The 14,708-nt window shown below is 38.8% G+C and overlaps 1 protein-coding gene across 1 annotated transcript; it reads left to right on the forward strand.

Moving 5' to 3' along the window:
• Window positions 1-4,834: 4,834 nt before the first annotated feature.
• LOC137866423 (TLE family member 5-like) lies at window positions 4,835-14,151 on the forward strand. The gene is made up of 7 exons (XM_068702337.1): window positions 4,835-5,390; window positions 7,268-7,365; window positions 8,644-8,707; window positions 9,105-9,149; window positions 9,233-9,295; window positions 9,621-9,695; window positions 10,177-14,151. The coding sequence occupies exons 1-7, from the start codon at window positions 5,364-5,366 to the stop codon at window positions 10,414-10,416; spliced, it is 612 nt and encodes a 203-aa protein (XP_068558438.1). The 5' UTR covers window positions 4,835-5,363; the 3' UTR covers window positions 10,417-14,151.
• The last annotated feature ends 557 nt before the right edge of the window (window positions 14,152-14,708 follow it).

A 14,708-nucleotide genomic window follows, 5' to 3' on the forward strand; every position in this document is an offset into this window, starting at 1 on the left:
GTGGAGGGGAGCATGATGTCATCAGTGTTGATCAGCCCACAGAGCACATCTGCAGTTAGGGCTGCAAGTAGCTTATTCAACAAAATACAAGCTGTAAATTAAACATGCCCACATCAGTGCTGTGGTGTGAATGGAATCCATGCGGTAACATCTCTGATGACGTCACACCTGCGTTACTCAGCCGTCCAATCAGACACACTTCCTGACTGTGACATAACATCATCAGGATGTGGGTTTTTTTGTTTTTTAAACTGTATAGTCACTTTGTTTATATATAGATTGCTTGCTGTTGAGTGGTGAGAGGGGGGGGGGTTATGAACCTTTCATAGAAAACGCTCTCTGAAGTCTGCAAACGTTTGTGTATATTCGTTTGTAAATACATATACACAAAACACTCCTGTACAAAAAAACGCTCTGTGGTACACCATCTTTGGCAAAAAAAAAAAAATCTACAAAAAAAATCAACTTCTTTCATTAGCATACAGTTTTTTCCTATGAATTTATGGTGGTAGTAGTAATACTGTGATTATGGATTTTGTTCACTTGACTACACAGAGCTGAGTGGTGTTGAGGAAACAGAAGGAGCAATAGTCTGAGAAAAGAGGTCCCTCCCTGCTACTGCGACCGCTCTGGCTCCAGACTATAATAACTAGGGCTGGTAAAAATCTTCACAGTATGGTGACGAGATGATTTTAAGAGTAATTAAATATTTTTTTTTTATTTATCTAATTTATGGACCAGGTTTGAAGGTGTTGATAATTTGATTGCGTTTAAGTCTGTCATGTTGAAGTGCTCCTTTTCTCATGGCGGAGCCTACTTGAGTCTGAACTGCTGTAAAAAAACAAAAAAAAACCCGAATGTCTGGTATAGTAAGGACTTTATCTCTGCTTTCTATTTCTTATTGAGACATTTCCAGTTGTACTTTGCCATCACAACTCCATCCATCCATGATAATACTGTTTTGTTTTTTTAGGAGCCCTCACATTTGTTTTGTTTGATTTAAGAAAAAAAAAAAAAGAAAAAAAAAAGAGAGAAACTTATATTTCCTCTCGGTTTATAGACTCGGCGCTGTAATGCATACCTAGAAAAATGTACAGTACGAACGTAGGTGGACTTTTTTTTTATCAATGATTGAAGACCCGTGCGGTCCATGCTTGCTATTTGTAATTTAACACAAAAATTCAGTTGTTGGTTTTTGCATTGTTAATTTCCAGTTTTTTGAGGCTTGCTTTGATAGTGCCAGTGAAGTGCAGATATACTTTTTTTTTTGGTCTTTGACCTTTTCTACAGGTGACTTATTTTTCATCCTCATTAAGGGCTATCACAGTGCATCAGGCAGTGGGGGAGTGGAGTACAGGACCACAAGTCATCCACTAATACTCCTTGTTCATACATGGAGATTACTTGCAGTGTGTGTGTGTGTGTGTGTGTGTGTGTGTGTGTGTGTGTGTGTGTGTGTGTGTGTGTGTGTGTGTGTGTGTGTGTGTGTGTGTGTGTGTGTGTGGTTTACCAACAGTAAACAAATCCCTATTTATTTTATGTATCCGGCCCTTTGATGAATTTCACTTCTACTTATTTGTATGCATTTGGTATCGCAGTGTTACCTGTGATGCCTCACGCAGTGTACAAACACTTATCACTAAATACACTACTACCAGGACAAGTATTTCATGTTTCCCCCCAAGTATTTGACTTAATGACCATGCTTGTGGCTTTGCATGTTTTTAATCCATTAACTACAAATCTTTTACTTTATTGATGACTATTTCTCACATTTTTAAATTGATTTCCTTCTTTGCGTGCAGCTATTGGCTTCTGTTCATTCTAGTAGCTATGAGAAGTAACTTGCAGAGAGTTTAAACTTGATTCTGAAAGAATCCGATCCACAGTTGTCACCTTTTTTAAAAACATTTTTTGTCAAGCTTGCATTATTGTGGGATCGTTAGTGTTGATAAGTGAGAAGGGGCCGCTTCAAAACTCCCTTGATATTGCATTCAAAGAGGGATGCACCAATCCAAATGTTTCTCTCCTGATGGAGAACTGTGCTCTATCTTTCCATGTTTAAAATCTGTGTACCACACTGAATGGAACTTACTGGAAGGATTTTATTTTTAGGTCAAAACAAAATGAGTCAGATGTTAAACAATCTCACATACCTGATTAGTGCACCCTTTAAAGTTAAGATGAGCTTTCGTCTGTTTTCTCAACTGCATTACCACGCAACTTTTAGAGAAACTAAGATGACGAAACGTCTCAAACCATTTTCACGTCGGTTGATTTTCTTCGGTGAACAGAAACGAAACACTGCCAAAAAGACAGAGAATCAGTCAAAAAAACTAAAAGTTATGCTTCAAAAATGGGAAGCAGTGAACACTAGGTTAATGGGGCTAAAATGTATATTTTTAAACACGTGTGGTCCTTAACTGCCATTTTGTCTGCTGAAAATTACACTAACCTTGAGCGGAAGAAAGCAGACAGCCATCTGTTGGACTGCTGTCAGAAAGAGGATGCCAGTATTTAAGTGGAACAATATACTAGTATGGATACCGAAGTATTTTATCAGTATGTTTAAGATTTACTGTGTGTTGAGTGCAGCTCACTTTAACGGTGACGAGTAATGTTTTATTTTCAAACTTGGACACTACATCAGTGGCGCGTGGGGAAGGGCTGACTGGCTGCTCGTGTGGTTTTGGTAGAATGTTAGCGGGCCGCAGTGCGTTTCTGGCACATTTTAACGTATACAAGCTAGAGAGAGGGAAGCCAAGTCTGTACAAAACCTAAATCTCCGTCTCATTCTTTGATTCTTGTCAGTTTTGAGCAACGACCAGTGTTTCACTGGATTGTTATTTCACTACAACACACTCTTTATTTTTTTATTTTTTGCCTTTCATTGCCTTGAATAATGAAAGACGGTGTTTCGGTCCTTGTGCGGTTTCGGAGCGTGCTCTGTGACCTTTGTGGGGTAACCGTGGTTGTGTGATTTCCCTTCCTGTGGGCTTGTTAGAATACGCGGAATCAAACTTATCTTTTGGACATCGGTGTGGAGTCAGTGCATATTCAAAAACTTAAATCTATTTCCCTTTTTTTTTTTGTGTTTTTCATTTCCTGTATCATTACAAAACATTACCAGAACTCTATAATTTAGGACCACTTGATTTATTTTTTCCTCACTCCAATGAAACCTGAAGGTCAATTGTGTAGTGGTGTATAAAACGCATTTTTTTTCTTTATTTTGTATGTAAACCAAATGTAAATTATGTATTATACTGAGTGTGCCAACCCCACTCTCTCTAGAGCAAGGCTCTCTCCAAGTGCCAATGCTGTGGTCATCATCAAAGGACCACCACCTGAGACAGCCCCCCCCTCCCTTTAAATATAACACACCAGAGACTAAAAGGATAGATGATTAAGTACACACAAAGACTTTATTCTGTATTTAAGATTGAAGATTTAAAAGATAATCTGCTGTTTTTTAAGAAACTGTAATTATAATTGCATGTGCTGTTTATTTTGTGTTGGAAGTGAGGGCTTTGATGTTTTCATTGAAGCAAAGCCCTCGATGAAGGGGGTTCAATCAGTTGGTTATTATCGATTATTGATTTACATAACTCTTGCCATATTTTTTTATGTGTTTCATGTATTTGTTTCAACCACTGTTGCCTGATCCTCATTCAAACATGAACATGACTTATGATCATTGCCGCCTTCTAAGAGAGAAACATAATGACAAGGTATCTGTTTTAAATTGAAATAAATTTGTTCCTATACTTGCTCATGGTGTGTGTTGAGTGGGTTTTATGATTTTATATTTTTTAAGTTACAGCTGAAATATGTATTTATTTTTTTCCGGTAAATCTCTCAAAAGCAAGTATCATTGTGATTTTCATTAATCTTAAATTTAATATTCAACAAAAAAAAAAATATCTATTTCCAGTGAGAGCAAATCAAGCAGCCACCATTGCCCATTAAATTAATTTCAAATGCAAACTATTCAGGTTTTTGATTTAGTTATGATGCCTAATAGCAACTGCAGGAACAGAAAATGTTGGGGTGCAGTTGTAGGCACTCCCACACCTCCTGGTTGTCAGCTGGCTGGACCTATTGGAACATGTTCAAGATTTATACATGTTCAAAAAATAAAATGTTTTTGGGGTACTGAAATTAATTTGGGGAGTTGAAGATGCTAACAAAATAGTGGAGTTTTTTTATGAAACCCCCTATGTTTAGAATTTGAAAATGTCTCTTAGTGGTTGTATGATAAAGGCAAACATGCATGCCAATGCCCAATTGAACTATTAAACTCCCTTCTTCTGTGCATTGCATTTTTAACCTGTATCCATGTTCCCATTCAGTAGCCTTCAGACTACACACAGGGCATAGAGACCAGAGTCCAGAGAGTCCAGTATTATTATACAATAATAATACCCAGAGTTGTCTGTGTGTCAGGTATAGGTAGGTAATTTGCATGTTAAGATTTTACAACAAAACATAAAACATGAAGTGCTAGATAAAACTTTCCAACAGTAGTTAAAATGTGTCCCACCTCCACCAGCTGTAACAGTAAATGCTTTTGTGTCAAAGCAACAGTAATATTTAAATAACATGATTTATGATTTAAAAAAGTATAACTCTGAAAGGGACCATTCTCCCCAACAAGTACTTTTACTTTAATACCTTAAGTACATTTAGCTGTTCTTGGATGTAGTACTTTCATTTGTAAGTATTTTTACAGAGCAGTATTGCAAAGTAAAAATATTAGAACTCCTTCCACCCTCTGGTATTCTCTTAGTTGATACAGAACTCTGCAAAATTCCCTAACGAATGTGCAATTGAACAAATGACTGAAATCAATGTATGCACAGTGGATAGAGACGCAGAAGCTGTGCTCCTATTGTGATAAGCGGTTCAGTTCCGCTCTCTGCCACGAGGGGCGCCCGCGGCTCCGCTGCTCAGTTTGTTTTCCGGTTGATGCTGCTCTTCTCTTCAAAGCAGAGGAAAGTCAGGGGCTCATGTGTCAACATCCAGGGTTCCCCCGGGGAGGTGTAACGTTAACGTTATTCCAAAAAAAAAAAAAAAAAAAAAAAAAAAAAAAAGAACCCTGATGTTCCTTTGAAGAGCTTTTTATTTTTTTGTTAGCCGACTCATCCTCGGAGGCCGGTGGTTCTCCTCACCGCGAAGACCAGAAGACGATCTTCCGCTCCTGCTGCTTTCACGTTAGCTAACGTTATTTTAAACGATGACAGAGTACAAAGTGCGAAGAGCGTCTCCAATCATTTAATAATATCTGGGGACCTGTTAGCTTAGCCAGCTAGCCCGGTAATTCGATTAAACCAAAGGGGAACACAGCGAAACACACTGCTGACATGATGTTTCCTCAATCAAGGCACTCGGTAAGTTGGCTAGTGGAACTTCTCTCAGTATGAAACTAAAGCAACTAACTAAAGCGAGCTGAGCTAACGGCTAGCTAGCAGCCGACAGCTGATACTAGCTGCAGGTAGCTGTCAGCTCACAATGCATCTCTACATATCCTCACGACGTATTCACCTTTATGGTGGAGGGTAGAAAGCAGCTTGAGAGTTAACATGTGAGTACCTTAAATACCAGCTTTTATTTTCTGTATTTGGCTACAAACACAGTCTGCCGTTAGCTTAGCTGTTAGTCAAAACAGCTAATTTAAGTTCATGGGTTAGCCTCAGTCTATGAGAGCAAGTTAGCATGATAGTGTGCGTGGGCTAGCTTGATTTAGTGTGTCTACTGTCAGTAGACCAAGTAGCTTAGATACGAGGGGACAGCAGATGTAGTTGGTTAACTTATATACAACTGTTGAATTTGGAAAAGGTTTTATCTCTTAAATGATTTAGTATCACAACGGTTGCAACTCTCTGGCTGAGTTTCCATTTTCATTTGACAGCTGTAAAAAGAGCTAAAGTTAGTAGGCTAAAAGAGACAAACAGCCTTGTAACGGGTGAATTTAAAGACATATTAGACGAATAACTGCTGTTAATTCATTCAATCTAAATTAGATAAAGAAACGGTTCATGACTAAACTAAAAACAAGAAGGAATCAACTAATGCAAAGTCAGGAAAAAGGTTCCCACATAATTAGACACCTTCTGAAAAAGCCTTAACTAAAGCACCACTGGAAACACAAGACTAGTGTGAATCATGTGGTAGCAGTTAGCATGCTAATCAGTATTAAACATATACAGAGGTGAAACGATTAGGTCTGAAACAAACATTATTACCAAGTAATCGTTTAGAACATCAAATATCAGAAAATAGTGAACAATTCTTTCACACTTTGTTTGTTTTTTATTCTGATAAGTCTGAAAATGCCTTGTTTTGTATGACCAACCAAACATTCATTTGTGATTATTTGAGATGCAGGAAAAAGTGAATATTTAGCATTCTTCTTTTCTTTTTTTTTCTTTTTTTGTGATAAATGACTCGATGATAATTTAATGTCAACATTTTTATTTTCTGTTGATCGTTTCACCTCTAGCTCTGTGGTCATTTTTTGTTTCATTACTCAATTAACTGTTTAGTATCTAAAATATAAAGATAGTAACAGTTTCGGCATTATATTTTTCTACTTTTAAATATAGTACACCAGTCCACTGAGTGTTTTGGATGCAGGGTTTTGACCTGTGTGTGTAACTGGGTGACTCTCTGTTCAGCCTCATAATCCCACTGGAAACCTCTTGCCCTTGTGCCACTTATTTAGAGAGTAATGAGGTTTAGTGAACTGGATAAACCCTGGATTACAGATTTGGATTAATGGTTTAAGTGTAGTCTATACATAAACCAGACTTCTTATGCAGCTTCTAAATAAATCTCACATATGGTCAGCACAGGCTTGCTTTAATCTCGCCTTCTTTAAACACATTTCCCTCAATCAACACACTCTTTGGTCCTGTAACGGTTGGGCCAGTGGTTTTTCTAAAGACAGATGTTGCATATCAATTCGTCAGCAAATTAAACAGTCTCCTTCCTTATCTCATTTTATGCAGTACATTCAGACACAAAGCCCAGTTTAGGCTGGCCTTCATTTTAGCTTTCCTCTCAAAGGGTTAATCTCAGAGGTCAAACTGCTGTCTCCAAACAAACAACACAACCACATCTGAAAAGGACTTTTTTATATTCCTTTATTGCTGGACTGGTTGGGAATTGTTTGGCATCCAAAGTGTGGTTTCAGACTGAACGTCTGGACCTGGATGCAGTGATCTTTGTGAATTAATAAAACTGAATATGCTGCTCTGCTGTCCAGGCATCCTCCCAGTCCAGTCAACCTCTCAAGTTCACTACTTCTGACTCCTGTGACCGCATCAAGGATGAGTTCCAGTTCCTCCAAGCACAGTACCACAGGTATGCGATTAACACATCCATACACACAGTTAAAGGGACAATTTGTCACCTTTTTATATGGATGTCCATCAGTGCTGCTGGTAAATGTAGTCCACTGAAGAAATAAATTCCTCAGTGTGTGCTTTATTGACCAAGAAAATTGAGTTCTCCTGCTAGCGAAGCTGTGCCTACATGTACCAGGATGCATTGCTTTTTTAGTCTGATAAATAAACAAAATAAACTCTCAAAATGTCAATGAAGTGAATATTCTTAAACCTAAACAGAAAAATACAACGTACACCTTCTGAATTTCTCTCTCTCTCTTACACCAAACTAAAACCGGCCTAATTGCCGTGTTAACTTACCGTAAAACCCACTTCATTCAGACATAATTAAAACTCGCCAAACCCGTTTTGTTAGTCTTTTCCGCTCAGTTAACTCACTGTGTAAGATATGGAAATATGCTGACTCTGACATTCAACACAGCAGAATGATTCCGTTCGTGGTTTCATCGAAGGGCAATTTAAGAAAAGGCAGCCCAGTCAGTGTTTGCTCTCAGCAGCTCAGACTCTGGAGGGGCCTCTCGCCAGCCAAATACCAGAGTCAGCCAAAACACTGTAAAATGTACACTCCAGTTTCTTGGTCAATATAGCACACATACACGGGGGATATCTTTCGATTCAATGGATTACATTTACCATCAACACTGACTGGACATCCACGTAAAAGGTGCCAAATTTTCCGTTTTGGTATCATTTCAGTCTGAAACATCTTCCCATATTTTATTGTTGTGAGAAATACCTCTCATATTGAGCAGAGTTAATTTTCCTTCTGCCTCGGTTGCTTTAAGCAAATTTTCTGTGAGTGTGACGCTTGATGCTATTTTCATGTTTGCGTGTCAAACAACTTAATGTAGACAAATCTGCATATTTGGTGCATTTGCACAAAGCCTTTTTGCAATAGTGTATATGTAGCCAACATGGGTAGAGACATGTTGGTTATGGGTATCTGTTTTAAAAAAAAAAAAAAAAACATTATCTTGCATCCCACCCCTATAATAGAATTTATTTGAATCAAATTGTATTTACTGGTACAAGGAGGCTCAGCATAGCGTAATTTAATCGAAACGAATAGTTAGACATTGTGGGAAATAAACCAATGTTCCTTTTTTGGTGAGGGGTAGATGAGAGGATCAGTATTGTCTATATTCTAAACATGAAGCTACAGTTCAGCAAGCAATCATCTTAGCGTAGTATAAACTGATCTTTGTTGTTTAATATTTATATTCTTTCTTTCCAGTTTGAAGTTGGAGTGTGATAAACTGGCCTCTGAAAAGTCAGAGATGCAGCGTCACTATATCATGGTAAGTGTTGCATTAACTCACTGAGATGTGGCCGTTAATCTTTATCTGATCTCCTGTAATATACCAACCAAAGTCACTTAGTGCTGCAGTGTCGGTATACAAGCACACGGAGAATGTCTCGATCTGTTTATTCGTTTAGTCGTACTTAGTCACAGATTGCGTTTCACTTAGTGGCTTCCTCGGGTTCACTCATCACATGATCAGTAACAGATTCTGCTTTTAACGCTTTTTATGATGACCAATTACAAATCACATGACAAAAGCATCTACATTTCTCAGTACATAATCCACATCTATGATATACCTACATATAAGTTTGTGTATGACAAATGTACTGAAAGTATAAAGCTTCAGTTTACTATAATGTTTAACTTTTTCTCCGTCTTTGTTTTTGTAGTACTATGAAATGTCCTACGGGCTGAACATTGAAATGCACAAACAGGTAATCACTGTTTCCTGTTGTGAATCCCTTCAGTAGTCAAGATCTGGTAGTTTGCGGTTCTGATTGTTCTGTTTTCTTTCCAGGCTGAAATAGTGAAGAGACTGAATGGCATCTGTGCTCAGGTGCTGCCTTACCTCTCACAAGAGGTAATGATGTTTGTATGTGCATGAATATGTGCCTAAGACGTTCTATCAAGCATACACTGCTTAAGGGGCTAACTGTACAGTCGAACCATCTTGTTTACTTTACATTTTGGTTGTATTCATCAATGCTCTCAAACTTTAAACATGTTTAATATTTTACTATTTAGTCTTTTAATCATATATAAACTTGAAAATTTGAAGTTACTGAGTTTTCAAAAAAATGTGTCCAATCTTGTCACTTGTCTTCTCTCTTGCTTAAGACTTCAGCTCATGTTAATACACTTAAATGTCAAGTGCATGACCAAGTCTTGTCTTGTCTTGTTTTTAGCATCAACAACAAGTCATGGGCGCCATAGAGAGAGCCAAGCAAGTCACGCCCCCTGAGATGAACTCCATCATACGGGTGAGTTGTTTGTTGTTGTTTTTTTTTTCTTCCAAGTGGGTATAGATGATGGGTGAGTTGTGTCTCATCCCAAATATGAAATAAAACCAAATCAATTTTCCAGCCAATAGGTTTTTAGCCAATAGGCACACAGAATGATAAAAATAATATTGAAGGTGCAAGATAAAAGATTGGGAGCATTTGATCACCGCTAATGCCACTAACAGTGCAAACAATGGCGACAAAGCTAACGGTGTTAAACTGAGGGTGTGTGCTTCTACAACAATGCTGTCTGTCAGGACGGCGTTATTAGCTGTATCCGCCGTAAGAGAGAAGTGCAGCTGCCCGGAGTTAGCCAGCGGGCACGCTCGCATGCACTAACATGCACGCTTGGCCGACCTGGCTTTGTAAACAAAGCTCTGGGAAGCTCTGAGGGAGAGCGACTTCATTCTCTGCCAACGAAGAAGCACTAACGATCTTTCTGTGCCATGTGTGTTTCCAGCAACAGCTCCAGGTGCAGCACCTGTCCCAGCTCCAGGGTCTGGCCCTGCCCGTGACCCCGCTTCCCCTGGGCCTCACCCCGCCCTCCCTGCCCCCCGTCTCCTCCAGCTCTGGCCTGCTCTCCCTCTCCTCCATCCTGGCCAATTACTCCCACGGCCAGGCCCAGGCGGTGAAGGAGGACAAGGCCCGGGAAGCTGCAGAGAGAGCGCCCCGAGGAGAGGATGGGGACAAGTCAGACTAGTGCAGACACGGCAAGGAGGTTTGGAGGGGGGTAGTTGTGGGTAGGGGAGGTGTCTAAGAAAAGAAGAAAAAAAAAAAGGTAAAACTGTAAATGGAGATTGATGTAAGTCTGGCTGCCTGTCTGCTGAGTGTCGATGTAGAAGAGTAACTGCAGGGATGATGACATGCAGAGAGGACAGATTTGTGGATGTGCAGAGAACGAAACTGCTGAATGGCTGAGAGTGAGTGTTAAATGTTCTTATTATTTAGTGGTAATAGACTCAGTTCAGGCTTCTAGACTTAAAATAGATGCGTTCTTTTTTTCTTTTTTTTTTTTATATATAAAGTGTAAGCCACTGTTGTTAGGCTTAACAGAGATAAATGTTTTCCCATTTGGAGTGAGAGCTGAGGATGAAAGTTAACAGCAGTGTCCCTTACACAGATCTGCCTCTCACTGGGTTATATTTCTTAATTATTATTTTTTTTTCATGTCCTCTTCAGTCCTTCAGAGTTGTTCCTACTGGTCCGTCTGCCAGTCAAAGTTAGCTGTTGAGCAACATCTCAGTTCCCTCTAACTCTCGTCCCTCCAGTCATAGCGTACAACATCGCCATCTTTTTTTCCTTTACAAAATGAAAAATGTTGACTGGAGCTGTTTGGAGAGGGATTCCATTAATTTATGTACTTGGAGCCAAATTGAATCTTAGTCTGATATTAAATGGGATGTTTTTAAAGAGACATTTCACTTGTCGGGTGCATTCATACATAAATCACATGACTTCACCATTTTTTGCATTTTCATACGACCAACCACTGGATGCATTAACCCTAGCTGTGTACCTCAATCCCGAATAAATGGGATTTTATTCAATTAAAAACCTATAGTTTGTACAAATGTTAGTATACCCATCTTTGAGGTTAAATCGTGTTTCATAGGCCTAGCTGCTGTTGCTGCTGCACGCACTATGTGGCATGGACCATGACTCATCTTTAAATGACAAGAATTTAAGCTCTGAAAAAAATTGACTTTATTTTGACATGATGTTTTCGTGAAGTTAGAGATAGGCTAATTAGACATTTAAAATGTGTCTGTGTGCTTGAGTGAATATTGTCGGAAAGAAGAAAACACTTGTTTAATTTAACTTTTATTTTTTTCTTAAAGCACCTTTTTGTATTTTCCTCACACCACCCCTTCCTCCTGCCCCTCTCTCGTACTGGTCCACCCTTTAACTGACCAAGACAAACTTGAACAGGATCTAAACTTCAGAACCAGATGGTCGCCAAAGACATACTGTATTTCTGTTAGTTAGAAGAGCACTTCAGTTTATACTGAGACTGTATCAAGCGCCTGTCTTTTCCTGTCTTGTTTAACTTGTGTGTTATTGTCCTTTTTTTTCCGCATTGTTTTTTTGAAGAATGTGTCCGGGGTGAGTTGCTAAAGCTCTGTTAGCAAGATCAACCAAGCGTTCCCTCAGAAAACAGATTCCCACAGTCAGAATTTGTCTTGGTGAATAAATTATTGTGTCCTTTTGCAAAAAAATTAAGATGTTTTTACATTTTTTCCAATTCCATACTACATGCTCATCTATATAGTGTATATATACTGTCTACTTGGCTTCATATTGCTCAGCCCTAACTGATTATACAGAATTCTGCCTTTTTGGACTTCAATATAGCCTGTAATGAGTTGCATGCCAATAACTTTTGACTTTTCTGTGCAGATGGTGATTTAACGGTCAGAAACGATGCTAGTGTGAACATACTTAAAAAATACAAATATTTGTAAGTAGTTTGTGTTTGAAATCCACTGGAAGCGTCAGGATACTTTATCAGAAGTGCTTCTCTGCTCTTTAACTCTCTTTCCCCACCGTTGTCGCGTAATTGAATTAGTCAGTCTGTCGATTTCTAGAACTGTCGGAAACTGACAATCTACCATTCACGCCCACTCAATGCAGCAATTGGCCCAGATTTGTGGTGGTGACAAAAATGGCAGGAACTTCTCTCCCAGAGTATGTGGTGTGTTCACACTAATATTGATGAGATAAAGTATGCTCATAAGAGAAAAAACCTTTTACCGTAAGTACATACTGCAGCTGCCCTTAAAAAGTGCGTAATGTTGCATGCAGTATGCATTCAATTGTGACATACTACTTCGTCATAACATTGCACCTTAAACTTTAAACCTCTTGCTCATATACCCACTGCAGCAGAGCATTGTGGGTCAGAATAGCCAGAGAAGCATGCTGGCTTGCATACTGCAAAATGCAACCGGATGCAGTAAGACATCCTGGTGTTTCTGACACACTATGTATTGAGACATACTGTGCATTCCAATACTCATACCACCATACTATTTAGTATACCACAAATGGATTTAGTATGGCCTGATACATAGTATGCCAAATGCAGTACGCCAAAAAATAGCAGGATGCTCTACTACACATTTTGCAGTATGCAAGCCACCATGTTTTTCTGGCTTGTCTGACCCACAATCCTTTGCACAATAAGAGAATAGGGGTTTAAAGTTCTAGATGTAATGTTATGAGGAAGTAGTATGCCCCAATTGAATGAAACAGTATGCACTTTTTAAGGGCAACTGTAGTATGTACTGAAAGTGCAAAGAAAAAGTTTGCGATTTGGAACGCATCTTTAACCTTTTTCTGGCATACTAGGTAGTAGTATGTGTACTGGATTGCACAGTTGATTTTTGAGAGTGGAATAGCTTCAGGAACATCTGACAACTATTATGGGAAAAACATTTTGATTACAAAACTTTTGGTATATTGATTGCTTATACTAAGTGCATACAGTGTTTTTGCAGGTTGTATGTAGTATGGAATTGAAACACAGCTGTCGTTGAGGAATATTCCTATTTAAGGCAGCAGAGGGCAGCAGTGCTGTGTTCACCGTCTCTGCTGTCCTTTTCTCGTTTTCATTTCCTGACTGTGGGACAAGCATCTGTACGCTGCAGATGTGCGCTGTTATTCCCCTCTAATGTGAGTGCTTTCCAGAGCTTTTACAACCCACATTTAGCATCTGAGCACCCTCCGAGATCGGAGCTTAAACTTTTTCTCTGTATTTTAATTTGAAAGGCACTTCAGTTGTGGCTCAGTGCTCTTAGTTTTTCTTCTTCCTGTCTGTGCTAGTGTTGGAGAGGTGATGATTTTCCCTCCCTGGAGAGTTGACCTTAATATATAGAGTGTGAGAATGGATCGGTTAGTCATTTGCGCTCTGTATGCTGACGTCACTCTTTGTAGAAAAACCTCCTTTGGCAAAACTCAGACATATGAATGGTATGTGTGTTTGTTTTTGCTGTGAAGGGCCAATTTGTATACATATGAATATATCAATATACATATTTTTAAAGCATTTTTGTATGTTTCAAAGCTGCTTTTTAACGTGTGTGTATCATGGAAGACTTTGGTGTTGTATGTGTGCATTACAAGCCTACAGTTAAAGAGAGGCACAATGTTGTATACCATGTCGTTTTTCCTGTTTTTTCTCCCATTCTCTCAGTAGGCAGTAACACTTAACATTGTTTTCTAGGTTTGTAAATGTTTTATCTTTTTCTTTTGTGCAAACAAAAACCAGTTTAATGTGTTTATGAACACAGTCTCATTTTAAGATACCTGGGGCAAAAAAAAAAAAAAATACAAAGATGTAAACAAGCAACTGTGTACTCTAATGAGAATGAATCAACCTTTTAGCAGTAAGGAAGCTTCTCTGGTGCCTTACAAATAAAAGACGTGATTGAGAGTGCTCATTTGTCTTTGGTTGGTCTGTGGGGGGGGGGGGGGGGGGGGGGGAGAGTGAAGCAATCTGGTTCTTTTAATGTTTCCTTAGATTCATGAAATGTCAACTCCTCTGGAGCTTCAGTTAATATTTTGTGGTATGAGATTTGGTTGACTCAAAGCTCTGATAGTTATTTTCATATTAATAACGATTGTGTAATGTGAAAGGTGTCGTCATGGAATTATCCTGTCACTGAATGTCTTAGTTCTTCACAGGGTTTTAGAGTCTTTCAACTCGTTGTTTCGGCCAATATTCACTTGTTAAACAAACAACCACGTTGTGGGGTAAGCTGATCATAATACAGTTGACAGACAGACTTGTTAGCTCTCTCTGGTAGACACATATTTAAAAAGAACAGTGTGTAACATTTAGAGGGATCCATCTGCAGAAATTGAATATAATTGTTTTCTTTTGTGTAATCACCTTAAAATAACCTCACCTCCTACTACACACACATTGGCTCTGCTATTCTCCAAATTACCTATGCTACACTTACAACTGGCTCTAGATGAGGCCAATCACGT

Source organism: Cebidichthys violaceus, unplaced genomic scaffold (genome assembly GCF_023349555.1).
Source record: "Cebidichthys violaceus isolate CVI_PGR_0920_01 unplaced genomic scaffold, fCebVio1.0.p SCAF_83, whole genome shotgun sequence".
Taxonomy (NCBI): Eukaryota; Metazoa; Chordata; class Actinopteri; order Perciformes; family Stichaeidae; genus Cebidichthys; species Cebidichthys violaceus.